This window comes from Mobula hypostoma, chromosome 1, assembly GCF_963921235.1.
Source record: "Mobula hypostoma chromosome 1, sMobHyp1.1, whole genome shotgun sequence".
Classification (NCBI taxonomy): Eukaryota; Metazoa; Chordata; class Chondrichthyes; order Myliobatiformes; family Myliobatidae; genus Mobula; species Mobula hypostoma.
This window is the reverse complement of record NC_086097.1, coordinates 222,001,626-222,025,548: the sequence shown is the minus strand read 5'-3', so window position 1 is coordinate 222,025,548 and position 23,923 is coordinate 222,001,626. Positions and strand designations below refer to the sequence as shown.

General features: G+C 41.6%; 1 protein-coding gene across 2 annotated transcripts in view; it reads left to right on the top strand.

Annotated features, from left to right (window-relative positions):
* LOC134343350 (transient receptor potential cation channel subfamily A member 1-like) overlaps positions 1-23,923 on the top strand; it is a 125,674-nt gene that overhangs the window by 83,544 nt on the left and 18,207 nt on the right. For both annotated transcript variants that reach the window (XM_063042054.1, XM_063042047.1), the window contains exons 20-23: positions 8,430-8,598; positions 14,894-14,983; positions 21,721-21,890; positions 23,555-23,684. In XM_063042054.1, coding sequence (XP_062898124.1) covers positions 8,430-8,598; positions 14,894-14,983; positions 21,721-21,890; positions 23,555-23,684 — 559 coding nt within the window. The remainder of the gene's footprint in view (positions 1-8,429; positions 8,599-14,893; positions 14,984-21,720; positions 21,891-23,554; positions 23,685-23,923) is intronic.

Sequence of the window (23,923 nt, the reverse complement as noted above, 5' to 3'; positions counted from 1 at the left end):
ACTTAGAAGCAGCAGTTTAATGCAATATATAATCTAGCAGAGAGAGAAAAAATAATAAATAAAATAAAACATAATAATAAATAAACAAATAAATCAATAACATATATTGAATAGATGTTTAAAAATATGTAAAAACAGAAATAATGTATATTTTAAAAAGTGAGGTCGTGTCCAAAGCTTCAATGTCCATTTAGGAATCGGATAGCAAAGGGGAGGAAGCTGTTCCTGAATCACTGAGTGTGTGCCTTCAGGCTTCTGTATCTCCTACCTGATGGTAACAGTGAGAAAAGGGCATGCCCTGGGTGCTGGAGGTCTTTAATAATGGACACTGCCTTTCTGAGACACTGCTCCCTAAAGATGTCCTGGGTACTTTGTAGGCTAGTGCCCAAGATGGAGCTGACTAGATTTACAAACTTCTGCAGCTTCTTTCGGTCCTGTGCAGTAGCCCCTCCATATCAGATAATGATGCGGCCTGTCAGAGTGCTGTCCGCAGTAAAACTATAGAAGCTTTTGAGTGTAATTTCACATCCAAAGGACAGCAAGAACTATATTTAAGGATCTCCAGAAAATGGGTGTTGGCCTCACAATGCACTATTAAAACTCGCTCATTTCTTTTAGTTTGGGGAGCATGACTTGCTGAGTGAAGTTGGGGGGTAATCCTTGTCACTACACAGAAGATGGGAATGCACATGTGTGGGGTAATATAGCTGAGTCTCAAGTGTAGAATGTGGAAAGGGACAAGGAGCTAGAGAGACTTTAGGTTCTTGATTAGTAAGGGTATCAAAAGTTATGGGAGAAGGCATGACAGTGGGATTGGGAGGGAAAATAAATCAGTCGCGGTTGAATGGTGGAGCAAACACAATAGGCTGAATGGTCTAATTCTGCACTGATGTCTTACGTATCGTCCATATTTCCACTCTGTACAAACTTTCTGGAGACAGCTAGTAGAGACCACTATAGAGTACAGTCAGAGAGTGGTTATTCTGCCTGTACCGATCTGGAGACACGGAACTGAATATCCCCAAGGCTATTGGGGAATTTAAATTCAAATAAAAATAATCGGGATAGCTTAATTAGTATTTGCAACCATATAGCTATTGAGTTATTTTAAAATACACCAGGTTCACATTTTTCAGGGAAGAAAATTTGCCATCCATACTATTTCTGTTCCCTTGTGACTCCAGACCCATCCCTGTGGTTGACTCTTTGCTGTCTCTGCGTGCAGCATTCAGTGACAACAACAGAACTAAACAAAGGTGATTCAATTAAATATAGAAATTAATTTGAGAGGAGTACATCAGGAGGCAGGTGATGGTTTGCAGCCATGGCAGTTGATGGAATCCACAACAACAAGATTCGCCGTAGATCTGAAAACTTTAACTTGGAGTTGATGTGCTGGAATCTGCAACTCCACACTGAGTACATCAGAGAGTAGGAAAGCTGTCCAGATAGTAATCTGAAGAAGGTGCCGCACTTGAGACTGCTTAACAAGTTAGAGCCCATTGTATAACAGGAAAGATACCAGCATGCATAGAGCAGTGGCTGATTGGCAGGAATCAAAGAGTGGGAATAAAGGCAGCCATTTTGTATTGGCTTCCGGTGAGTAGTGGTGTTCCACAGGGGTTTGTGTTGGGACTGCTTCTTTTTAAGTTGTATGTCAACGATTTGGTGATGGAGTTGATGGCTTTGTGGCTAAGTTTGCAGATGATATGAAGATAAGCGGAGGGACAGATAATTTTGAGGAAGTAGAGAGGCTTTTCAAACATCAGGGGCGCAGAGGGTTTTGGGAGTCCTTGCTCAAGACTCCCCGAGGGTTAATCTACAGATTGAGTCTGTGGTAAAGAAGGCAAATGTAATGTTGGCATTTATTTCAAGGGTAATAGAATATAAAAGCAAGGAGAATATGCTGAGCCCTTACAGGACACTAATCAGGCTGTACTTGGAGTATTGTCAACACTTTTGGGCCCCATATCTCAGAAAGGATGTATTGTCATTGGAGAGAGTCCAGAGGAGATTCATGAGGATGATTCCAGGAATGAAGTGGTTAACATATGAGGAGTGTTTGGCAGCTTTGGTCCTGTAATCACTGGAACTAAAAAGAATGTGGGGGGATCTCACTGAAACCCACTGAATGTTGATTATATAGGGTGGATGTGGAGAGGATGTTTCCCATGGTGGGGGTACCCAGAACTCAAGGGCACAGCCTCAGATCTAGGGGCAACCCTTTAGAATGGAGGTAAGGAGGATTTTTTTTAGCCAGAGTGGTAGATCTGTGGAATACTCTGCCACAGACTGCGGTGGAGGCCAAGTCCATCGGTATATTTCAGGTGGAAGTTGATAGTTTCCTGATCAGTCAGGGCATCAAAGGATATGGTGGGAAGGCAGGTGAATGGGGTTGAGTGGGATCCAGGATCAGCCATGATAGAATGGCGTAGCCAACTCAATGGGCTGAATGGCCTAATTCTGCTCCTATGTCTTAGCGTCTTATGGTTTTATGGCTACAGAACGACTTAGCAGATTAGGAGAATGGGCAAAGAAGTGGAAGATGGAATACAATATCAGGAAATTTATGGTCATGCACTTAGGTGGAAGAAATAAAAGGGTAGACTATTTTCTAAATGGAGAGAAAAGTCAAAAACCTGAAGTGCAAAGCGACTTGGGAGTCCTCGTGCAGGATCTCCTAAAGGTTAATTTGCAGGTTGAATCAGTGGTGAGGAAGGCAAATGCAATGTTAGCATTTACTTTGGAGAGGACTAGAATATAAAAGTAAAGATATAATGTTGAGGCTTTATAAGGCATTGGTGAGGTGCCACTTGGAGTATTGTGAGCAGTTTTGGGCTCCTTATCTAAGAAAGGATGCACTAACATTGGAGGGAGTTCAAAGGAGGGTTCACGGGTTTGAAAGGCCAATCATATGAGGAGCATTTGATGTACCTTGGCCTGTGCTCGTTCGAATTCAGTAGAATGAGAGAATACGTCATTGAAACCTATCGAATGTTGAAAGGCCTTGATAAGGTGGATGGGGAGAGGATATTTCTTATGGTGGGGAGTCTAAGACCAGGGGACACAGCCTCACAGGGACATCCATTTAGACCAAAGATGTGGAAGAATTTCTTTAGCCAGAGTGGTGAATCTCCACAGGCAAATATGGAGGCTAAGTCATTGGGTTTATTTGAGGCAGAAGTTAGAAAGGTTCTTGGTTAGTCAGGGCATGAAGGGATATTGGAAGAAGGCAGGAGATTGAGGCTAAGAGGGAAGTGGATCAGCCAGAGTGAAATGGTGGAACAGACTCGATGGGCCAAATGTCTTAATTCTACTCATGTATTTTATGACCTTATAGTCTTCTAATCCAAATTAGGATGCAGTTACACTCCTTAGATGAGATACTGTGAACATGGTCATTCAGGAGAGGGGGGATGCTTTGCCATGTGTGAGGCTTGTGTGGAGACAGTCATACTGGCAGCAGCTACATTCTTGTACTTGTTCTAAAGGGACGGGGTTCTTTCAGTCTGCATGGAGGACAGCAGAAGCTGCAGAGCTGATGAGAAAACCAATCGAAGCACTGTGGACTGAGAACCATTCAAGCTGGGGAAATGAACAGTAGCGCAGTGGTTGAAAGGAAACTATACATTTTGGGGGATCGATACTGGTTTCTACACCTGTCAGGTTGTATCCTGAAAGAGGCATTGCTTGCTTGGAGCCAGAACTCTATCACCTCCTCTGGAGGGAAACATGGTCCAAATGGGAACCAAAGACATAGTGAGGATAAAGAAGGACATCATACTGAAAGTATAAATAAAAGCAGAACTACAGATGTAGTAACCTCTGGACTATGAACTGATCCACGTGGAAATTGGAACTGAGTAACCAAAATTAGAGAACTGAATCAGTAACTCAGACACTGATTTGGGAGAAATGGGAAAGTGGTGTTAACTTCCGGGGAAAGGGAAAACTATTCTGTTGGGAAAGGCTTTACTTGATTCAGGCTGGGATCAAAATTCTAGGAAATTGAATGACAGGGTCTCTAAATACGAGGTAAGACATTGAATCATTGAGTGGGCAAGGGGTAAGGTTCTGATGAGGCAAAATGAAGGAAGAGTGATAATGTAAGGTAACATAATCATGATAGCTGCAATTAAAGTCAGTGCTGAGAAGAATGGCTAAAAGACCAACTGAAAGCTTTTTTTAAAATCTAAACAGAAACAATGTTTGTAAAAAGGTAGGTGAACGAATGTTATAAACAGAAATATATGGGGACCACCTAATAACTATTATGGAAATATAGCTTCAAAGTAGCCAAGCAAGAAGAGTAAATATTCCAGGATACATAACTTTCAAAGAGACAGATAAATGGAAGGTGTGGAGGTGTAGCCCTAACAATAAGGAGAAGACAAAGGCAGTAGAGATAGAAAAACTTATCACAGAAAAGCCGTGTGTGGGTAGAGTTGTGAAACAGTAAGTGATGGGAAACATTGGTGTCCATAATCCCAAGTTAAAGTAGAAATGTGGGGGCATTAAGAATCTCGATGCTTGTTTAATAATCAGCATATTGCTCTTAATTTTATTTGCCTAGTTTACAAATCATAGCATAAATCCATGGAGTGCGTGTGATCAATAGGTTAAGGGGCCAGTGAAGAAAAGACTATTTTAGACTTTTTATGATCTAACGAGAGACTGCTGATCGATGATTTAATAGTTAAATAGCCTTGAAGAATTGGATCATAATATGATAGAATTTTATATAAAAAAGAGAAAGTTATTCAGTTCAATCTGAAACAGAGTGTTAAATCAGCACAACATGAATGATGAAGGCATAAGGATGAATATCCTATGGTAGATTGGGAGACTATTTTAAGAGGTATGAAAGAAATGAGCAGTGGTGAGCAATTAAAGGAATAATACAATCAGCAAGAAAAGTAATCTTAACTGTAGCTATCAAGAAAAATAGAGATAGTATTAGTTTGAAGGAAAAGGCTTTCAAGATTACCATTAAAGCAGGAAGCCTGATGATTGAGGAAGTTTCAAAATTCAGCAAAGGGTGTTGATAATCAAAGAGCAAGCAGAACAGTAAATGGTCTGACAAGAAGCAGAAAACAGATGATACAAATTTCTGTAGATCTGTATAAAGGAAAGGAATGGCTAAAGTTCCTTACAGAAACTGGGAAAAATGTTATACCAGTAAATAATGGAAATGAGAGAAAAATTTAACAAGTATTTTTTATCGTTTTTATGTAAGAAGATCCAGAAAACCTTCCTGAAATAGTGGAGTGAATAAGGAGCTCAAAGAAATTTACAATGTTATTGTCAGTAGGAAAGGAAAGTTGAGAGGTATCCTGTCCCTCCTGAAGTTGTTCACCAATATCATCAGCTGAATGAGTTGTTTACGGATGGCTTGGGTATAAAGGTAATGTCGAAACTGGCCACTTCCTTCTTTGCTCCTTCTCTTTATTTTCCTTTGGTTATACCTGGTGGCAGGACTTGTATTATTGTTATGGCAAGGTTGTGTACCAAATAGCAGTTCACCACAAATCCGAACACTTGCAAACTGAAGACTATAGTGGTCCTGCAGGGTGGGATCATTGTTTCAGAACATCACAGTTTGCTTCTATCATATTTAACAAAGCAGCATGGTTTCCATTGCCTGCACGTCACTTCTGAGTTGCATTGTATAATTCTGAACCATATTAACAGTGGACGGCGCATGTTACCTCACTGGGTGGTTAATGTAGTTCAAATGCAGATGGTGCAATGGACTTTTGTACAAATGCTGCCAGGTTATTGAGCACTGATCTCCATTTTGTGCTGCTTCTGATCACACACCAGCTCCTCGTTGAGGAAGTGTGAGACATTTTAGTTGTTGTACATATGTCGGCGTGCCCATCTGGAAAGTAGCAGGTGTATTCAGTGTACGCTGTGCAAAGAAACAGCGGCACCCTGAACGTATGCAGAATCCTGGAGTCACCACAGGGCCACAGACACAGGCTGTTTCTCCTCTCTGCCAAGGTACGATGAAATATATTTCTCCTGGCCTGGCATGCCTCAGTGATCTTCCATCTGGAATGGTGCATGCTAAACTGAAGTTTATAAGCATCATCAAGTCCAACTGTTGAGAATCCTGAAACGAATATCGATCCTTAAATACTCTTGTAAACTTCCATTAGGTTGGATCTGTATTCTTTGGAGCTTATAGGAATGAGGGGTGATCTTTCTTAAAGCATGTAAGATCACAAGAGGACATGACAGAAAGGCAAAGTAGATACGGTACTGTGCAAACGTCTTAGTCACATATACAGTATACGTGTAGCTAGGATGCCTAAGTTTTATGCACGGTACTGAGTTTGTCAATGTGAAGTGGAGAATGAGTTTGTAAATCTGTCTGGAACAAAGGACATTGGGAATGGTGAGAGTGGAGAACTGCAGGTAGAGTGTGGGACAGGTGTGAGAAGGAATTCTGGGGCAGGGGTTGGCACAGGTGTAGACACACCCACCCATGAGACATCAGGCAAGGTCATTTGATTCCAAGCAATTAGTTTATTGATCATTACAGAATGTCTCTCTGGTGCTTCCCGCTCCCTCCCCTCTCACTTCGCCTTTTCCCAGTCATGATTCCCCTCTCCCTGCCCCCTTCCCACTCTCAATCCACAATAGAGACCCATATCAAGATTAGGTTTATCATCACCCACATATGTCATCAAATTTGTTTATTTTGTGGCAGAGGTACAGTGCCATCATAAAATTACTACAATACTATGCAAATGTCTTAGGCACCCTACCTATATATACAGTATGTGCCTAAGACTTTTGCCCAGTACTGTAGAATACCCGGAACAGGCCATTTGGCCCACAGTGTTTGTGCTGGCCATAAAGTCAATCCAAGCTAATCCTAACTGCAAAATTGAAATATTAAGATATCTTCACCATCAGGAAGATTTCAAAGGGACATAGTTACTTTAAGTTGCCGGTGGGGTTGGGGGGGGGGTTCTGTCAGTTAAAACTGTGGGGCATAGGAATTTCCTCTTGCAGAGGGTACTGAATCTGTGGAATTCCAGAACATTATTAAGCTTTGAGCATTGAAGATAAATAAAGAGGAGGTTGATAATTTTTTGAAGGATCGGGTAATGGGGATATGGAAATTGGCAATAAAGAGGATTCGAGACTGGGGAGGAACAGCCATGATATTACTAAAAGCTGGGACCAGGTTGAAGGGTCAGATGGCCTACTCCTGCTCCTATTCCTTGTATTTCTGTGTTAAGGAACTCCAGGAAGTCTAATTCTCAAATTTATTTCACTCTGACACTATCTTGAGCTACAGTCAGTGTGGAGTACATCTAAAGTACAGCATCACAGGAAAGCTGTGTTAGCTAATTTACTTCATAAATCTTTTAGCTGTAAATCAGCAGTGGTGCAAGGTGTAAAATATGTGAAGCCACGGGAGAGACTGGCTTTCTCTCTGGTGAGTGATCTGTGAAATAATTTAACGGATGGCTTAGAATGAATTAAACTACATCACAGTTAAATTAGATACAGAATAAAGTCGAAATACAGGATGGGATTTAAAGAAAAAGAAATGTACTTGAAAGAGAAAATTAACAAATGAATATAAATGAAATACTATTGATCACTTTTAATATTCTTAAAAATTTGAAGGAATCTGATTCCACAGTCTGAACCATTCTAATGCTGAAAGATTGCCATTGGACGGCGAATGACCACGTTGTTAAAATAAAATGTTTACACTGTTAATTACTGTGGGCAAGTTTAATAGAAAATCTATTTGCAACTCCTGCATATTCTTAAAAATAATGTCAGGATAAAGATGAGCTGCAATTTGTGTATGTCAAATTATAAAAAGGTAGATAAAACCCAGCAAGTTTTAAAGATCTTCATCGCTTACAAAATCTGCTGGTAGGTTAGAACCTTACTTGTTAACAAGCAACACACACAAAAAGTGCTAGAGGAACTCAGCAGACCAGGCAGCATCTATGGAAAGGAGTACAGTCGGCGTTTCGGGCCGAGACCCTTCGTCCTTTGCCTGAAACTTCGGCTGTACTTTATTTTCATGGATGTTGCCTGGCCTGCTGAGTTCCTCCAGCATTTTGTGTGTGTTGATCAAATTTCCAGCATCTGCAGATTTTCTCTTGTATGTTGTTTACAAACCATTTTTTCTCAAGTTCCATTGCACGAGTCTATAGATTGCACCAGCATCCAGAAAAGCTGAATGTATTTTTTCTTAATTCTAAGTGACAAAAATTAATTATAATTAATAACAAAACAATTTGCAAGCATCATAGTTTAGCTTTACTTTCTCTTACAAGAACATATTACCTAACATAACAACATGAAAATATGTATATGGAAGGGTAAATATGATTCTACTTTTATGCTAATTTTGATATTTACAGAATTCTAATCTATTTCTGTTTTACTAGGCGAGCGTATGGACTTAGGGCACATGTTTTTAACATGGCTCTCTTTTCATTACTACTGCTACCAATAACATACATCATCATTGTTTCACGGCCCTTTGCTTTCGCCAATGAAACACAGAATGCCCTCAGCTCTATGGAAACACCGGGAATGTTCGACAAGGAAAATCAGGTCTGATCACTATATGGCTATCCTTTGGTTCAAGACAGGAATTGGTTCCTTGCTTCATTTTGTTCGGGCTCTGATGTGCCAGAAATATTTGCACTTTCATGAATATTATTTGTAATTACTTCATTATCACTTTGGTTTAATTGTTTCTCCGGGTTTAGTATCATCTGCAATTTTGGACGCCTTGCATTAACTCTCCAAATCCATTTAGTTAGGAAACAACCCTATTTATGAAAAATGTCCATAGAAAATGAATAAAGGTATCAAACAAGTATGTTCTCCTGGTGACTGCATGGGTTTCCTCTGGGTGCTCCAGTTTTCTCCCAAGGTCCAAAGATTGGTAGGTTATTTGGTTATGGTAAATTGCTCCATGATTAGGCTAGGGTTAAATTTGGGTTTGCTGGGCAGCACAGCTTGAAGGGCCAGAAGTGCTGGAAGGACCTCAATCAACAAATAAATAAGTTAGCCAAGTTTTCTGAACACCTTGCTAGACTAATTAAATGAGACTCTGGGATTCCTTTCTCCTTGCTTGCCTAGGTTGGACCCAGCGTTAGTCCTGGGTACAGAACCACAAATGAAAGAGGGCAATCTCCCAGTGGGCCATTTGCAGCATTATTAAAAACATAGAAACATAGCAAACCTACAGCAAAATACAGGCCCTTCGGCCCACAAAGTTGTGCCGAATACGTCCCTACCTTAGAAATTACTAGACTTCCCCATAGCCCTCTATTTTTCTAAGCTCCATGTACCTATCTAAAAGTCTCTTAAAAGACCCTATCGTATCCACCTCCACCACCGTTGCCGGCAGCCTATTCCATGCACTCACTACTCTCTGAGTAAAAAAACTTACCCCTGACATCTCCTCTGCACCTACTCCCCAGCACCTTAAACCTGTGTCCTCTTGTGGCAACCATTTCAGCCCTGGGAAACAGCCTCTGAATATCCACACAATCAATGCATCTCATCACCTTATACACCTCTATCAGGTCACCTCTCATCCTCAGTCACTTCAAGGAGAAAAGGCCGAGTTCACTCAACCTGTTTTTAAAAGGTATGCTCCCCAATCCAGGCAACATCCTTGTAAATCTCCTCTGCACCCTTTCTATGGTTTCCATGTCCTTCCTGTAGTGAGGCAACTAAAACTGAGCACAATACTCCAAGTGCGATCTGACCAGGGTCCTATATAGCTGCAACATTACCTCTCAGATCCTAAATTCAATTCCACGATTGATGAAGGCCAATACGCTGTATGCCTTCTTAATCACAGGGTCAACCTGCACAGCTGCTTTGAACATCCTATGGACTCGGACCCCAAGATCCCTCTGATCCTCCACACTGCCAAGAGTCTTACCATTAATACTATATTCTGCCATCTGTTTGACCTACCAAAATGAACCACCTTACCCTTGTCTGGGTTGAACTTCATCTTCCACTTCTCAGCCCAGTTTTACATCCTATCAATGTCCCGCTGTAACCTCTGACATCCCTCCACACTATCCTCAACACCTCCAACCTTTGTGTCATCAGCAAGCTTATGAACCCATCCCTCCACTTCCTCATCCAGGTCATTTATAAAAATCACGAAGAATAAAGGTCCCAGAACAGATCCCTGGGCACACCACTGGTCACAAACCTCCGTGCAGAATATGACCCGTCTACAACCACTCTTTGCCTTCTGTGGGCAAGCCAGTTCTGGATCCACAAAGCAATGTCCCCTTGGATCCCATGCCTCATTACTTTCTCAATAAGCCTTGCATGGGGTACCTTATCAAATGCCTTGCTGAATTCCATATACACTACATCTACTGCTCTTCCTTCATCAATGTGTTTAGTCACATCCTCAAAAAACTCAATCAGGCTCATAAGGCACGACCTGTCCTTGACAAAGCCATGCTGACTATTCCTAATCATATTATACATCTCTAAATATTCATAAATCCTGCCTCTCAGGATCTTCTCCATCAACTTACCAACCACTGAAGTAAGACTCACTGGTCTATAAGTTACTAATTTCCTCTACTCCCTTTCTTGAATAAAGGAACAACATCCACAACCTTCCAATCCTCTGGAACCTCTCCTGTCCCCACTGATGATTCAAAGATCATCGCCAGAGGCTCAGCAATCTCCTCCCTCGCCTCCCACAGTAGCCTGGGGTACATCTCATCTGGTCCCGGTGACTTATCCAACTTGATGCTTTCCAAAAGCTCCAGCACGTCCTCTCTCTCAATATCTACATGCTCAAGCCTGCTGCAAGTCAGCACTACAATCATCAAGATCTTTTTCCATAGTGAATACTGAAGTAAAGTACTTGTTAAGTACCCCTGCTATTTCCTCCGGTTCCATACACACTTTCCCACTGTCACACTTGATAGGTCCTATTCTTTCACATCTTATCCTCTTGCTCTTCATATACTTGTAGAATGCCTTGGGGTTTTCCTTAATCTTGCTCTCCAAGGCCTTCTCATGGCCCCTTCTGGCTCTCCTAATTTCCTTTTTAAGCTCTTTCCTGTTAGCCTTATAATCTTCTAGATCCCTAACCTTACCTAACTCTCTGAACCTTTTGTAAACTTTTCTTCTTGGCTAGATTTATTACAGCCTTTGTACACCACGGTTCCTGTACCCTACCATAACATCCCTGTCTCATTGGAACATACCTATGCAGAACTCCGCACAAATATCCCCTGAACGTTTGCCACATTTCTTCTGTACTTTTCCCTGAGAACATCTGTTCCCAATTTAAGCTTCCAATTTCCTGCCTGATTGCCTCATAATTCCCCTTACTCCAATTAAACACTTTTGTAACTTGTCTGTTCCTATCTTTCTCCAATGTTATTGTAAAGGAGATAGAATTATGATCACTATCTCCAAAATGCTCTCCCACTGAGAGATCTGACACCTGACCAGGTTCATTTCCCAATACCAAATAAAGTACAGCCTCTCCTCTTGTAGGCTTATCTACATATTGTGTCAAGAAACCTTCCTGAACACACCTAACAAACTCTACCCCAACTAAACGCCTTGCTCTAGGAAGATGCCAATCGACATTTGGGAAATTAAAATTTCCCATCACGACAACTCTGTTATTATTATACCTTTCTAGGATCTGTTTCCCTGTCTGTTCCTTGACATCCCTGTTACTATTGGGTGGCCTCTAAAAAACACCCAGTAAAGTTATTGACCCCTTCCTGTTCCTAACCTCCACCCACAGAGCCTCCATAGGCAATCCCTCCATGACGTCTACCTTTTCTGTAGCCGTGACACTATCTCTGATCAACAGTGCCACACCCCCACCCCTTTTGCCTCCATCCCTGTCCTTTCTGAAACATTTAAGACTCGGTACTTGAAGTAACCATTCCTGTCCCTGAGCCATCCAAGTCTCTGTAATGGCCACCAGATCATAGCTCCAAGTATTGATCCACGCTCTAAGCTCATCCGCTTTGTTCACAATACTCCTTGTGTTAAAATGGACACATCTCAAACCGTCCATCTGAGCACATCCCTTCTCTATCACCTGCCTATCCTCCCCCTCGCACTGTCTCCAAGCTTTCTCTATTTGTGAGCCAACCACCCGTTCCACGGTCTCTTCAGTTTGGATCCCACCTCCCAGCAATTCTAGTTTCAACTCTCCCCAGTAACCTTAGCAAACCTCCCCACCAGGATATTGGTCCCCCTGGGATCGAAGTGCAACACGTCCTTTTTGTACAGGTCACACCTGTCCCAAAAGAGGTCCCAATGATCCAGAAATCTGAATCCCTGCCCCGTGCTCCAATCCCTCATCCACTCATTTATCCTCCACCTCATTCTATTATGGGGCTTGTTTTTGTGAAAGCACATGTTTTTGTAGCATTCCTGGAATGGAGGATAATTCGGGACGTCTCAAGCCAATCTGCTTGAATTACATAGAAAACTCTTTCTATTCCTGTTATGCATCTCTTCTAAAGGCACGAAGAATTAATCATAATCCCAATATAAACAGGTTGAAACTAGGTCTTTTGATGGCTCTGAGTCTGTACATGCTGGTGTTTAGAAGAATGAGGGAAAATCTCAGTGAAACCCATCAAATTTGAAAGACCTCAATAGAGTGAATGTGGAATGGATATTTCCTCCAGTGGAGGAGTCTAGGACCAGAGGGCACAACCTCAGAATAGAAGGATGTCACTTTAGGACAAGGATGAAGAGGATTTTCTTTAGCCAGAGAGTGGTGAATCTAAGGAATTCATTGCCGTGGATGGCTGTGAAGGCCAAGTCATTGAGTATATTTAAAGCTGAGGTTGATACGTTCTTGATTAGTAAGGGTGTCAAAGGTTACAGGAGAAGGCAGGAGAGTAGGGCTGAGAGGAATGATGAATCAACCATGATGGAACATTGCAGCAGACTCAATGGGTTAAGTGGCCTAATTCTACTTCTGTGTCCATAAGACCATAAGACAAAGGAGCAGAAGTAGGCCATTCAGCCCATCGAGTCTGCTCTGCCATTTTATCATGAGCTGATCCATTCTCCCATTTAGTCCCACTCCCCCGCCTTCTCACCATAACCTTTGATGCCCTGGCTACTCAGATACCTATCAATCTCTGCCTTAAATACACCCAATGACTTGGCCTCCACGGCTGCCTGTGGCAACAAATTCCATAGATTCACCACCCTCTGACTAAAAAAATTTCTTCGCATTTCTGTTCTGAATGGGCGCCCTTCAATCCTTAAGTCATGCCCTCTCATACTAGACTCCCCCATCATGGGAAACAACTTTGCCACATCCACTCTGTCCATGCCTTTCAACATTCAAAATGTTTCTATGAGGTCTCCCCTCATTCTTCTAAACTCCAAGGAATACAGTCCAAGAGCGGAGAAATGTTCCTCATATGTTAACCCTCTCATTCCCGGAATCATTCTAGTGAATCTTCTCTGTACCCTGTCCAGCGTTAGCACATCCTTTCTTAAATAAGGAGACCAAAACTGCCCACAGTACTCCAAGTGAGGTCTCACCAGCGCCTTATAGAGCCTCAACATCACATCCCTGCTCCTATACTCTATTCCTCTAGAAATGAATGCCAACATTGCATTCGCCTTCTTCACTACTGACTCAACCTGGAGGTTAACTTTAGGGGTATCCTGTACGAGGACTCCCAAGTCCCGTTGCATCTCAGAACTTTGAATTCTTTCCCCATTTAAATAATAGTCTGCCCGTTTATTTTTTCTGCCAAAGTGCATAACCATACACTTTCCAACATTGTACTTCATTTGCCACTTCTCTGCCCATTCTTCCAATCTATCCAAGTCTCTCTGCAGACTCTCCGTTTCCTCAGCACTACTGGCCCCTCCACCTACCTTCATATCGTCTGCAAATGTAACCACAAAGCCACCTATTCCATAACCCAAATCGTTGATGTACAATATAAAAAGAAGCGGCCCCAACACGGACCCCTGTGGAACTGTGGTAACCGGCAGCCAACCAGAATAGGATCCCTTTATTCCCACTCTCTGTTTCCTGCCAATCAACCAACGCTCTATCCACGTATGTAACTTTCCCATAATTCCATGGGCTCTTATCTTGTTAAGTAGCCTCATGTGTGGCACCTTGTCAAAGGCCTTCTGAAAATCCAAATATACAACATCCACTACATCTCCCTTGTCTAGCCTACTGGTAATTTCCTCAAAAAATTGTAATAGGTTTGTCAGGCAGGATTTTCCTTTAAGGAATCCATGCTGAGTTCTGCCTATCTTGTCATATGCCTCCAGGTACTCTGTAACCTCATCCTTGACAATCGACTCCAACAACTTCCCAACTACCGATGTCAAGTTAACAGGTCTATAATTTCCTTTTTGCTTCCTTGCCCCCTTCTTAAATAGCGGAGTTAGCAAACTTCCAGTCTTCCGGAACCATGCCAGAATCTATCGACTTTTGAAAGGTCATCGATCATGACCTCTGTGGGTGTTCATAAATAAATGCAATCTTGTCGTAGGGTTTGGAGGCTTTCATGCCTCAGGCTACGGCCACACTAGATTAGATAAATCTGTAACCGAAGCTTTTTCTCTTCGTTTTGACTCTCCATGCACACTGGAACGGTGTTTTCCTCCCCCGAAAACGGAGCTTTTCTAAAACATTCTCCAGAATGTTTAAATCTGAAAATGTGGTTGGGCTTTATCATGTATACGGGATAGCCTTGTCTTATGGTCTTATTCCCAGGTTATGCAAATCTTGTGCCAAAAGTGGAATGATTTTAATGTTTTACTTGTGTGAGATAGAACACTGATATAACATTAACTTGTTGTCCATTTTGATCTATTGTTCCTTCCACAGGAATTTCCATTCCATAGAATATGCACAATAACTGTATTTGCCATGTGCATCCTGGGTATATGCAAGGAAATTTTCCAAATTTTGCTACAGGTAACCTGTGCACGAAATTTAAATTCTGTTACGTATATACCTGAAACTGAGAAAGGTTGTTGTGCGTTTAAAAAAAAACACACACACAGAATCCCAATCTTCAGGACAGCATGCTTGGCCTAAACATTATTTTAGATTTGATGGGACTTCCCTCTGGTAAAAGGTCTGTTTTATGTCCTGTTCCTTTAACAATTCCTCTACAAGTTCACATGTGCAAAAAACTTTCAAAAAAAATCCAGGATTGAGATCACAGGTTGACCTTTATAAGAATTGATGATCCATAATACAGAAAGGTAAAGGCCCCCTTTTCATCATCTGTGATAGCATTGCCACTTTTGAAAGGTTTGCAGTGGAGGATAATGTGAAAAAAGAAAGCAAAATAATTTGAAACAATACTTTGCGTCAGTTTTCACTACAAATACCCAGAGGGTATTTTTAAGCAGGAGCTAATAATTGGTAATGATCCCAAACTCAGCAGATGAAATTACAGGGAATCCAGTGCACTAAAAGCAGACAAATTGTCAGGACCAATGGCCTGTATCCAAGTCCTTTAATGGAAGCATCTTCAGGGACAGTAGATCCATGATTGAAGTTCTTCCAAATTCACAAAATTATGGGAGGGAACCTACAGTATGAACAACAATGAATGTGCCATTTTTGCTCAAGTAGGAAGGGAGGCAAAAAGCAGAAAATTACCTCTGCTACTGGGAAGATGCTGGTGTCTATAATTAAGGAAGAATTAGATTGTCATTTAGAAAGGCTTAATGCAAGCTAATTAAATTGAGACAGTTTTATGAAATAGGTTTGACAAATGTGCTGGAGCTGATAGCGAAAAACTACTGAATATGGTGTATTTTTTCAAAAACCTTTTTATAAGTAGCTTAATAAAATGCCAGTGCAAAAAAATGAGTTCACATCACCCAAGGATAAAAATGCTCAAAGACAGGTTATTACAAGAAAGAAAGGAAGTCAGAGAAAATGGTCTTTTTCAGGCCTTAATTATTGCCACAAATATCAGTCCTTTGGCCCACAATTATTGGCCAGTATGTTAACAATATGGAGAAAGGAGAAAAGTATAACGTACAGTATATAACTTCACTGATGGCACAGAAGTATGCGGGGAAGGGCGGGCTGCAATGAATATATTAAGAATTTGCAACATGGTTGAAGTACTGTGCAAAGCTGGGCATATGGAGTTTAACTAGGGAAATTGAGGGCATGCTCATTGATAGGATGAATCAAAGAGCAGACTGTTAACTGGGGCAGCATCATAGCATAGTGGTTAGCACAACACTTTATAGTACAGGTGACCCGGGTTCGATTCCCACTGCTGCCTGTAAGGAGTGTATACGTTCGCCCTACGACCACGTGGGTTTCCTCCGGGTGCTCAGCTTCCTCCCACTGTCCAAAGGCTCACCAGTTGATAGGTTAATTGGTCATTGTGAATTTTCCTGTGATAAGACTAGTTTTAAGTTGGGGGTTGCTGGACAGCACAGCTCAGAGGGCAGAAGGGCCTCCTCCATGCTGTATCTCAATAAATAAATAAAATGAAAAGGAAACTGAGAATGAGTGGAGTTCAGAGAGACTGTAGTACTCTTGAGCTTGAAACACAAAGTAAGCAGTAAATAATTAAGTCAAATGACATGATGGACTTTTTTGCTCAGGAACTGGAAATAAAAAACAGAAAACTAGTTACAATTGTTCAGCAAGCTAGTGAAGTTGCACCTCAAGTACTGTGTACAGGTTTGGACCTCTACATAAGAAAGGTGATCTAGAAAAAATCTATTGGGATAATTGTTTGGATGAGCTGATTGTCTTATTACTAAAAGGCTAAAAATGTTAGTCTATTCTTTGGAGCTTAGATCTTATTGAAATACGTAAAATCCTAAGTGGCGCTGTTAAAATGTTAGTAAATGTTAGTGGTAGAGTCTCAGGCAAGAGACCATAGTTACAAAATGGAGTGAAAGGCCAGAGGAAGGGGTAACAGTCGTTTAAAACTGAAGTGTGGAGGAATTTCTTCTACACTTTAGTATTGAACAACTAAGATTCCTCGACAGTTCAGTTGTTGATGGTTCTGAGCCTCTGAAACTTTAGTGGATTGTGGAAACGGGTTCACTGAAGGTATTTATAGAGAAAGTAGATCTTTTTTTTGTTGAGAGCCATGTTGAACTGGAACAGAAGAGAAGCTGATGCCTGGGCTAAGATGGTGATGAATACATTTAATGGAGAGGCAAGCTTGAATGTCCTGGTGAGCTTCATCTACTCCTTTTTACTTGTGTGCTTGTGTGAAGACAAGTGGGACATTCCCTCAGACTGTTCCCTTCCTTCCAATGCAAGGCAATCTGCCAGGAAACCTCTGCACCTTCATAACAAGATCACCAAACCCTTCTTGATGTAAATATCCCTTCTTTTATTTCCTTCTTTTCATACTGGTTTTTATATATTTATTGTCTTAAAATTAAAGACTGGAATGAATATTAATTTTGCCTTTCAAATGGGTGGGAAATGTGTAGAAAACCATAGAAACCATAGAAAAACTACAGCACAGAAACAGGCCTTTTGGCCCTTCCTGGCTGTGCCGAACCATTTTCTGCCTAGTCCCACGGACCTGCACACGGACCATATCCCTCCATACACCTCCCATCCATGTATCTGTCCAATTTATTCTTAAATGTTATAAAAAACCCCGCATTTACCACCTCGTCTGGCAGCTCATTCCATACTCCCACCACTCTCTGTGTGAAGAAGCCCCCCCCAATGTTCCCTTTAAACTTTTCCCCCCTCACCCTTAATCCATGTCCTCTGGTTTTTTTCTCCCCTTGCTTCAGTGGAAAAAGCCTGCTTGCATTCACTCTATCTATACCCATCATAATTTTATATACCTCTATCAAATCTCCCCTCGTTCTTCTACACTCCAGGGAATAAAGTCCTAACCTATTCAACCTTTCTCTGTAACTGAGTTTCTCAAGTCCCGGCAACATCCTTGTAAACCTTCTCTGCACTCTTTCAACCTTATTAATATCCTTCCTGTAATTTGGTGACCAAAACTGAACACAATACTCCAGATTCGGCCTCAACAATGCCTTATACAACCTCACCATAACATTCCAGCTCTAATACTCAATACTTTGATTAATAAAGGCCAATGTACCAAAAGCTCTCTTTATGACTCTATCTACCTGTGATGCCACTTTTAGGGAATTTTGTATCTGTATTCCCAGATCCCTCTGATCTACTGCAGTCCTCAGTGCCTTACCATTTACCCTGTATGTTCTACCTTGGTTTGTCCTTCCAAAGTGCAATACTTCACACTTGTCTGTATTAAACTCCATCTGCCATTTTTCAGCCCATTTTTCCAAATCCCGCTGCAAGCTTTGAAAACCTTCCTCACTGTCCACTATACCTCCAATCTTTGTATCATCAGCAAATTTGCTGATCCAATTTACCACATTATCATCCAGATCATTGATATAGATGACAAATAACAATGGACCCAGCACTGATCCCTGTGGCACACCACTAGTCACAGGCCTCCACCCTGAGAAGCAATCCTCTACTACCACTCTTGAGCCAATGTCTAATCCAATTTACCACTTCTCCATGTATACCTAGCGATTGAATTTTCCTAACTAACCTCCCATGCGAGAAAATCTGCAGATGCTGGAAATTCAAGCAACACACATAAAAATTGCTGGTGAACACAGCAGGCCAGGCAACATCTCTAGGAAGAGCTACAGTCGACATTTTGGCCGAGACCATTAATCCTGATGAAGGGTCTCGGCCCAAAACGTCGACTGTACCTCTTCCTAGAGATGCTGCCTGGCCTGCTGCGTTCACCAGCAACTTTTATGTGTGTTGCTCCCATGTGGGACCTTGTCAAAAGCCTTACTGAAGTCCATGTAGACAACATCCACTGTCTTCCCTTAATCCAGTTTCCTGGTAACTTCCTCAAAAAACTCCAATAGATTGGTCAAACATGATCTACCACGCACAAAGCCATGTTGACTCTCCCTAATAAGTCCTTGTCTATCCAAATGCTTGTAGATTCTGTCTCTTAGTACTCCTACCAATAACTTACCCACTACCGGCATCAAACTTACTGGCCTATAATTTCCTGGATTACTTTTCGATCCTTTTTTAAACAACGGAACAACATCAACCATTCTCCAATCTTCTGGCACCTCACCCGTAGACACCGACATTTTAAATATATCTGCCAGGGCCCCTGCAATTTCAACACTAGACTCCTTCAAGGTCCGAGGGAATATCCTGTCAGGTGCTGGGGATTTATCCACTTTAATTTGACTCACGATAGCAAGCACCTCCTCCTTTTCAATCTGTACAGTTTCCATGATCTCACTACTTGTTTCCCTTAATTCCATAGACTTCATGCCAGTTTCCTTAGTAAATACAGACGCAAAAAACCCATTTAAGATCTCTTCCATTTCTTTTGGTTTGGCACATAGCTGACCACTCTGAGCTTCAAGAGGACCAATTTAATTCCTTGCAATCCTTTTACTCTTAATAAACCTGTAAAAGCTCTTTGGATTATCCTTCACTTTGACTGCCAAGGCAACCTCATGTCTTCTTTTAGCCCTCCTGATTTCCTTCTTAAGTATTTTCTTGCACTTTTTATACTCCTCAAGCACCTTATTTACTCCCTGTTTCCTATACATGTCATGCAACTCTCTCTTCTTCCTTATCAGAGTTGCAATATCCCTTGAGAACCAAGGTTCCTTATTTCTATTCACTTTGCCTTTAATCCCGAAAGGAACATACAGACTCTGCACTCTCAAAATTTCTTCTTTGAAGGCTTCCCACTTACCGATCACATCCTTGCCAGAGAACAACCTGTCCCAATCCACGCTTTTTAGATCCTTTCTCATTTCTTCAAATTTGGCCTTCTTCCAGTTTAGAACCTCAACCCTAGGACCAGCTCTATCTTTATCCATGATCAAGTTGAAACTAATGGTGTTATGATCACTGGAACCAAAGTGTTCCCCTACACACACTTCTGTCACTTGTCCTAACTCGTTTCCAAATAGGAGATCTAATATTGCATCCCCTCTAGTTGGTACCTCTATATATTGATTTAGAAAACTTTCCTGAACACATTTTACAAACTCTAACCCATCTAGACCCCTAACAGTATGGGAGTCCCAATCAATATGTGGAAAATTAAAATCCCCTACCACCACAACTTTATGTTTCCTGCAGTTGCCTGCTATCTCTCTGCAGATTTGCTCCTCCAATTCTCGCTGACTATTGGGTGGTCTATAATACAAGCCCACTAATGTGGCCATACCTTTCCTGTTTCTCAGCTCCACCCATAAGGACTCAGTAGACAAGCCCTCTAATCTGTCCGGCCTGAGCACTGCTGTAATATTTTCCCTGACAAGCAATGCTAACCCCCACCTTTCATTCCTCTGCCTCTGTCACATCTGAAACATCAGAACCCTGGAATATTAAGCTGCCAATCCTGCCCCTCCTGTAGCCAAGTTTCACTAATTGCTATAACGTCATAATTCCACGTGCCAATCCACGCCCTCAACTCGTCTGCCTTCCCCGCAATACTCCTAGCACTGAAATATATACACCTCAGAAGATTTTTACCACCACTCACCACCTTTCTATTAGCGGCTTTGCTTGAACTTTTAACATCATTTATTTTCACCCCAGCCCCACTGTCAGCTCTGGTACTGTGGTTCCCATCCCCCTGTAAATCTAGTTTAAAGCCCCCCCAACAGCACTAACAAACCTTCCTGAAAGGATATTGGTCCCCCTGTAGTTCAAATGTAACCCGTCTCTCTTGTACAGGCAAACAACAGGAATTCTGCAGATGCTGGAAATTCAAGCAACACACATCAAAGTTGCTGGTGAACGCAGCAGGCCAAGCAGCATCTATAGGAAGAGCCTCTTCCTATAGATGCTGCTTGGCCTGCTGCGTTCACCAGCAACTTTGATGTGTGTCTCTTGTACAGGTCCCACCTGCCCCAGGAGAGGTCCCAATTATTCTGGAATCTGAAACCCTGCTCCCTACACCAGTTCCTCAGCCACTTGTTCATCCTCCAGAGCATCCTATTCCTACCCTCACTGGCATGTAGCACAGGTAGCAATCCTGAGATTACCACCCTCGAGGTGCTGCTTTTCAACTTCCTACCAAGCTCTCTATACTCACTCTCCAGGACCTCCTCACTCTTCCTTGCTATGTCATTGGTACCGATGTGCACCACGACATCTGGCTGATCACCCTCCCACTTCAGAATGTCATGCAAGCGATCAGAGACATCCTTGACCCTGGCACCCTTGAGGCAACAAACCATCCTGGATTCTCTGTCATGACCACAGAACCTCCTATCTGTACCTCTATGTATAACATAGCTTTTTTTATTTAAGTAGATCTAACTGTATCTGATATAATTAGGGAGGCCTTGTGCATCTGCTAAAGGAATCAAATACCATTGTGAAATAGATTTAGGAACTCTAAAGTAGCACTATATGTTCATTGACATGATAAGATGCAGTTTAAAATAGCTCAGTAAAACGTAAAAGAAATAAAAGAATTTGAAAAGTTAGGATATCTGTGCTGTAATGGAAGTATTTGTCATCTGGTAGATAGTAGAATGTAACATATTAAAGTGATCTATCTCTATACTAATTCATGAAATAAAATAATAACGTATGTGCTACTTCAACTTCATTAATTGCTGCTAAATTTTTCTTGTCTTAATAAACAGCGATGGCAGTACTTCCACGATTCATCCAATCTTTTAGACGGAGTCATGTACGTGACATCCATTCTGTTTGTAATTCCCTGGGTGTTCCGCATCTCTCATTCACTACAGTGGCACTGTGGTATGATTTCTGCATATACATCATGGGTGAATTTCCTACTCTATCTTCAAAGGTATCATAATATTTTATATTTCAGCAAAAGTATACTGTGTCTTATTAATAGTTAAGTCATTGCCCAACCAGAATGTAACAGAAGAACGCAAACACAAGGAAATCTGCAGATGCTAGAATTTCAAGCAACACACATAAAAGTTGCTGGTGAACAGAAGAAGCTACATTCTATACCTTAGTACCTTTGAGGGTCCAGAATTGGATTGAGCATAGAATGCAAAGGGTGGTTGTAGATGGTTTGTATTCTGCGTGGTGGTTAGTGACCAGTGGTGTTCCGCAGGGATCCGTTCTGGGACCCCTCCTCTTTGTGATTTTTATAAATGACCTAGATGAGGAAGTAGAAAGGTGGGTTAGTAAGTTTGCTGATGACACAAAGTTGATGGTGTTGAGGAGGGTTGTCAGAAGTTACAGTGGGACATCAATAGGATGCAGAACTGGGCTGGGTTCAACCCAGATAAGTGTGAAGTGGTTCATTTTGGTAGGTCAAATTTGAAGATTGAAATTTGAGGACTACATAGAATGGAGTGTGAAATTGATCTTCGAGTGGGTTATAATGTCAGCATCGTAGGCTGCACTGGTCTATGTTCTATGTCATTCTCTCCTCTGATCCTGCTGATATCCCAGCATGACCTCATGCTAACCTTCCCCTTTGTGCAGGAGACTGGGGTTATGTGACATGCTTGGTTCTTCCATAAATATGCAGACCAAGACCATGATGTCATCAGAACACAACTATCATATTAATTGAAGCCCTGAAGTTGGTTGAGACTTCCTTGAGAATAGTTGTGTACTGTATGCTTTATGGCTTCTTGAGGATCAGAAGGAAACAGGAGCACACTCTGGCTCTGGGTCTCCATGATGAGGCAGGAGGCCAAGGCCAACATTTGCATCTTCCTCACTGGGCCAGGTCTCATTGTAACCAACCCAACACCTGGTCTTGCTGAAAGCACTGACCACAGTCCTCACCTGGGCCACTCATGCGAAACATTACTGGATGCGGGTGGCCAGATGATGGAAACCTCCAGACTCCAGAAGTTTTAAGTGAGATAGAGCAGTGACTAGGCATCGACAACCTTCTATTGATGTTCCATCCCACCATGCATTGGCAGTCTGTCCCAGGTTAGTGGTTCCAGAGTCCTTTGAGCTGTTCTTAAATACTCCTGATAAAGACATATAAAAGGTCTAAAGATCATTAAATGTTTATAATAAGTATCAAATGAAGTTAATTAAAACTGTTAAATTGGCAAAAAAGTTAAAGGCAATGAAATAATGTAAGATAGTTGTATGGAGACATCTAGTGATTGAAGCTATTACCTGTATGAGAGAAAGTTGAGAGACCAAATGGGATGGCCCCCACATCCCAGCCTACGACATCTCCAGGTACACTGACATCCGACTTCCAGAGGAGGTCCAAAGAAAGAGAGGAACAGTTCTCACTGGAAATATTGTATTCTGTCAGCTCGATGATCTCTGAGCACTGGATCGTTTGAAATGTAAAACTCAGTTTTCCAGCTAGCAGAGCATAGTTTTACACAACAACAGCACTGATTCTGGCATCCAATGATAGCATTAATTTCAGTAAATGCAAAGAATATGCACAGTGTTAAATGTCATGGTAATTTTCTGCTTCGGTGCAAATTCGGTGATTGCCTCTGTTTCTTTCAGATTCGATATTTGTGGGATCTATGTAGTAATGTTTGCAGAGATTCTGAAAACCTTGCTTCATATCATGACCATATTTTTCTTCCTCGTCTTTGCTTTTGGATTGGCCTTCTACATTCTTTTGTATGAACAGGTAGGTGGCCCACTGGTTAGACTCGTAGACAAGGGTAACAATACATAAACACATCATGTTGAGTATGGGTCAGTGAGCAGGATCCATGTAAACCTACTGATACGATATTTTGATATCAACTAATTCAGCCTATAGAATTGGGTGTAATATGAAGTGGGTCATTCGAAGAATTGCTTGAAGTAGTTTAATCTCTCATTTTGGATATAATTTTACTTTTTTCATGTTTTTAAACATTACAG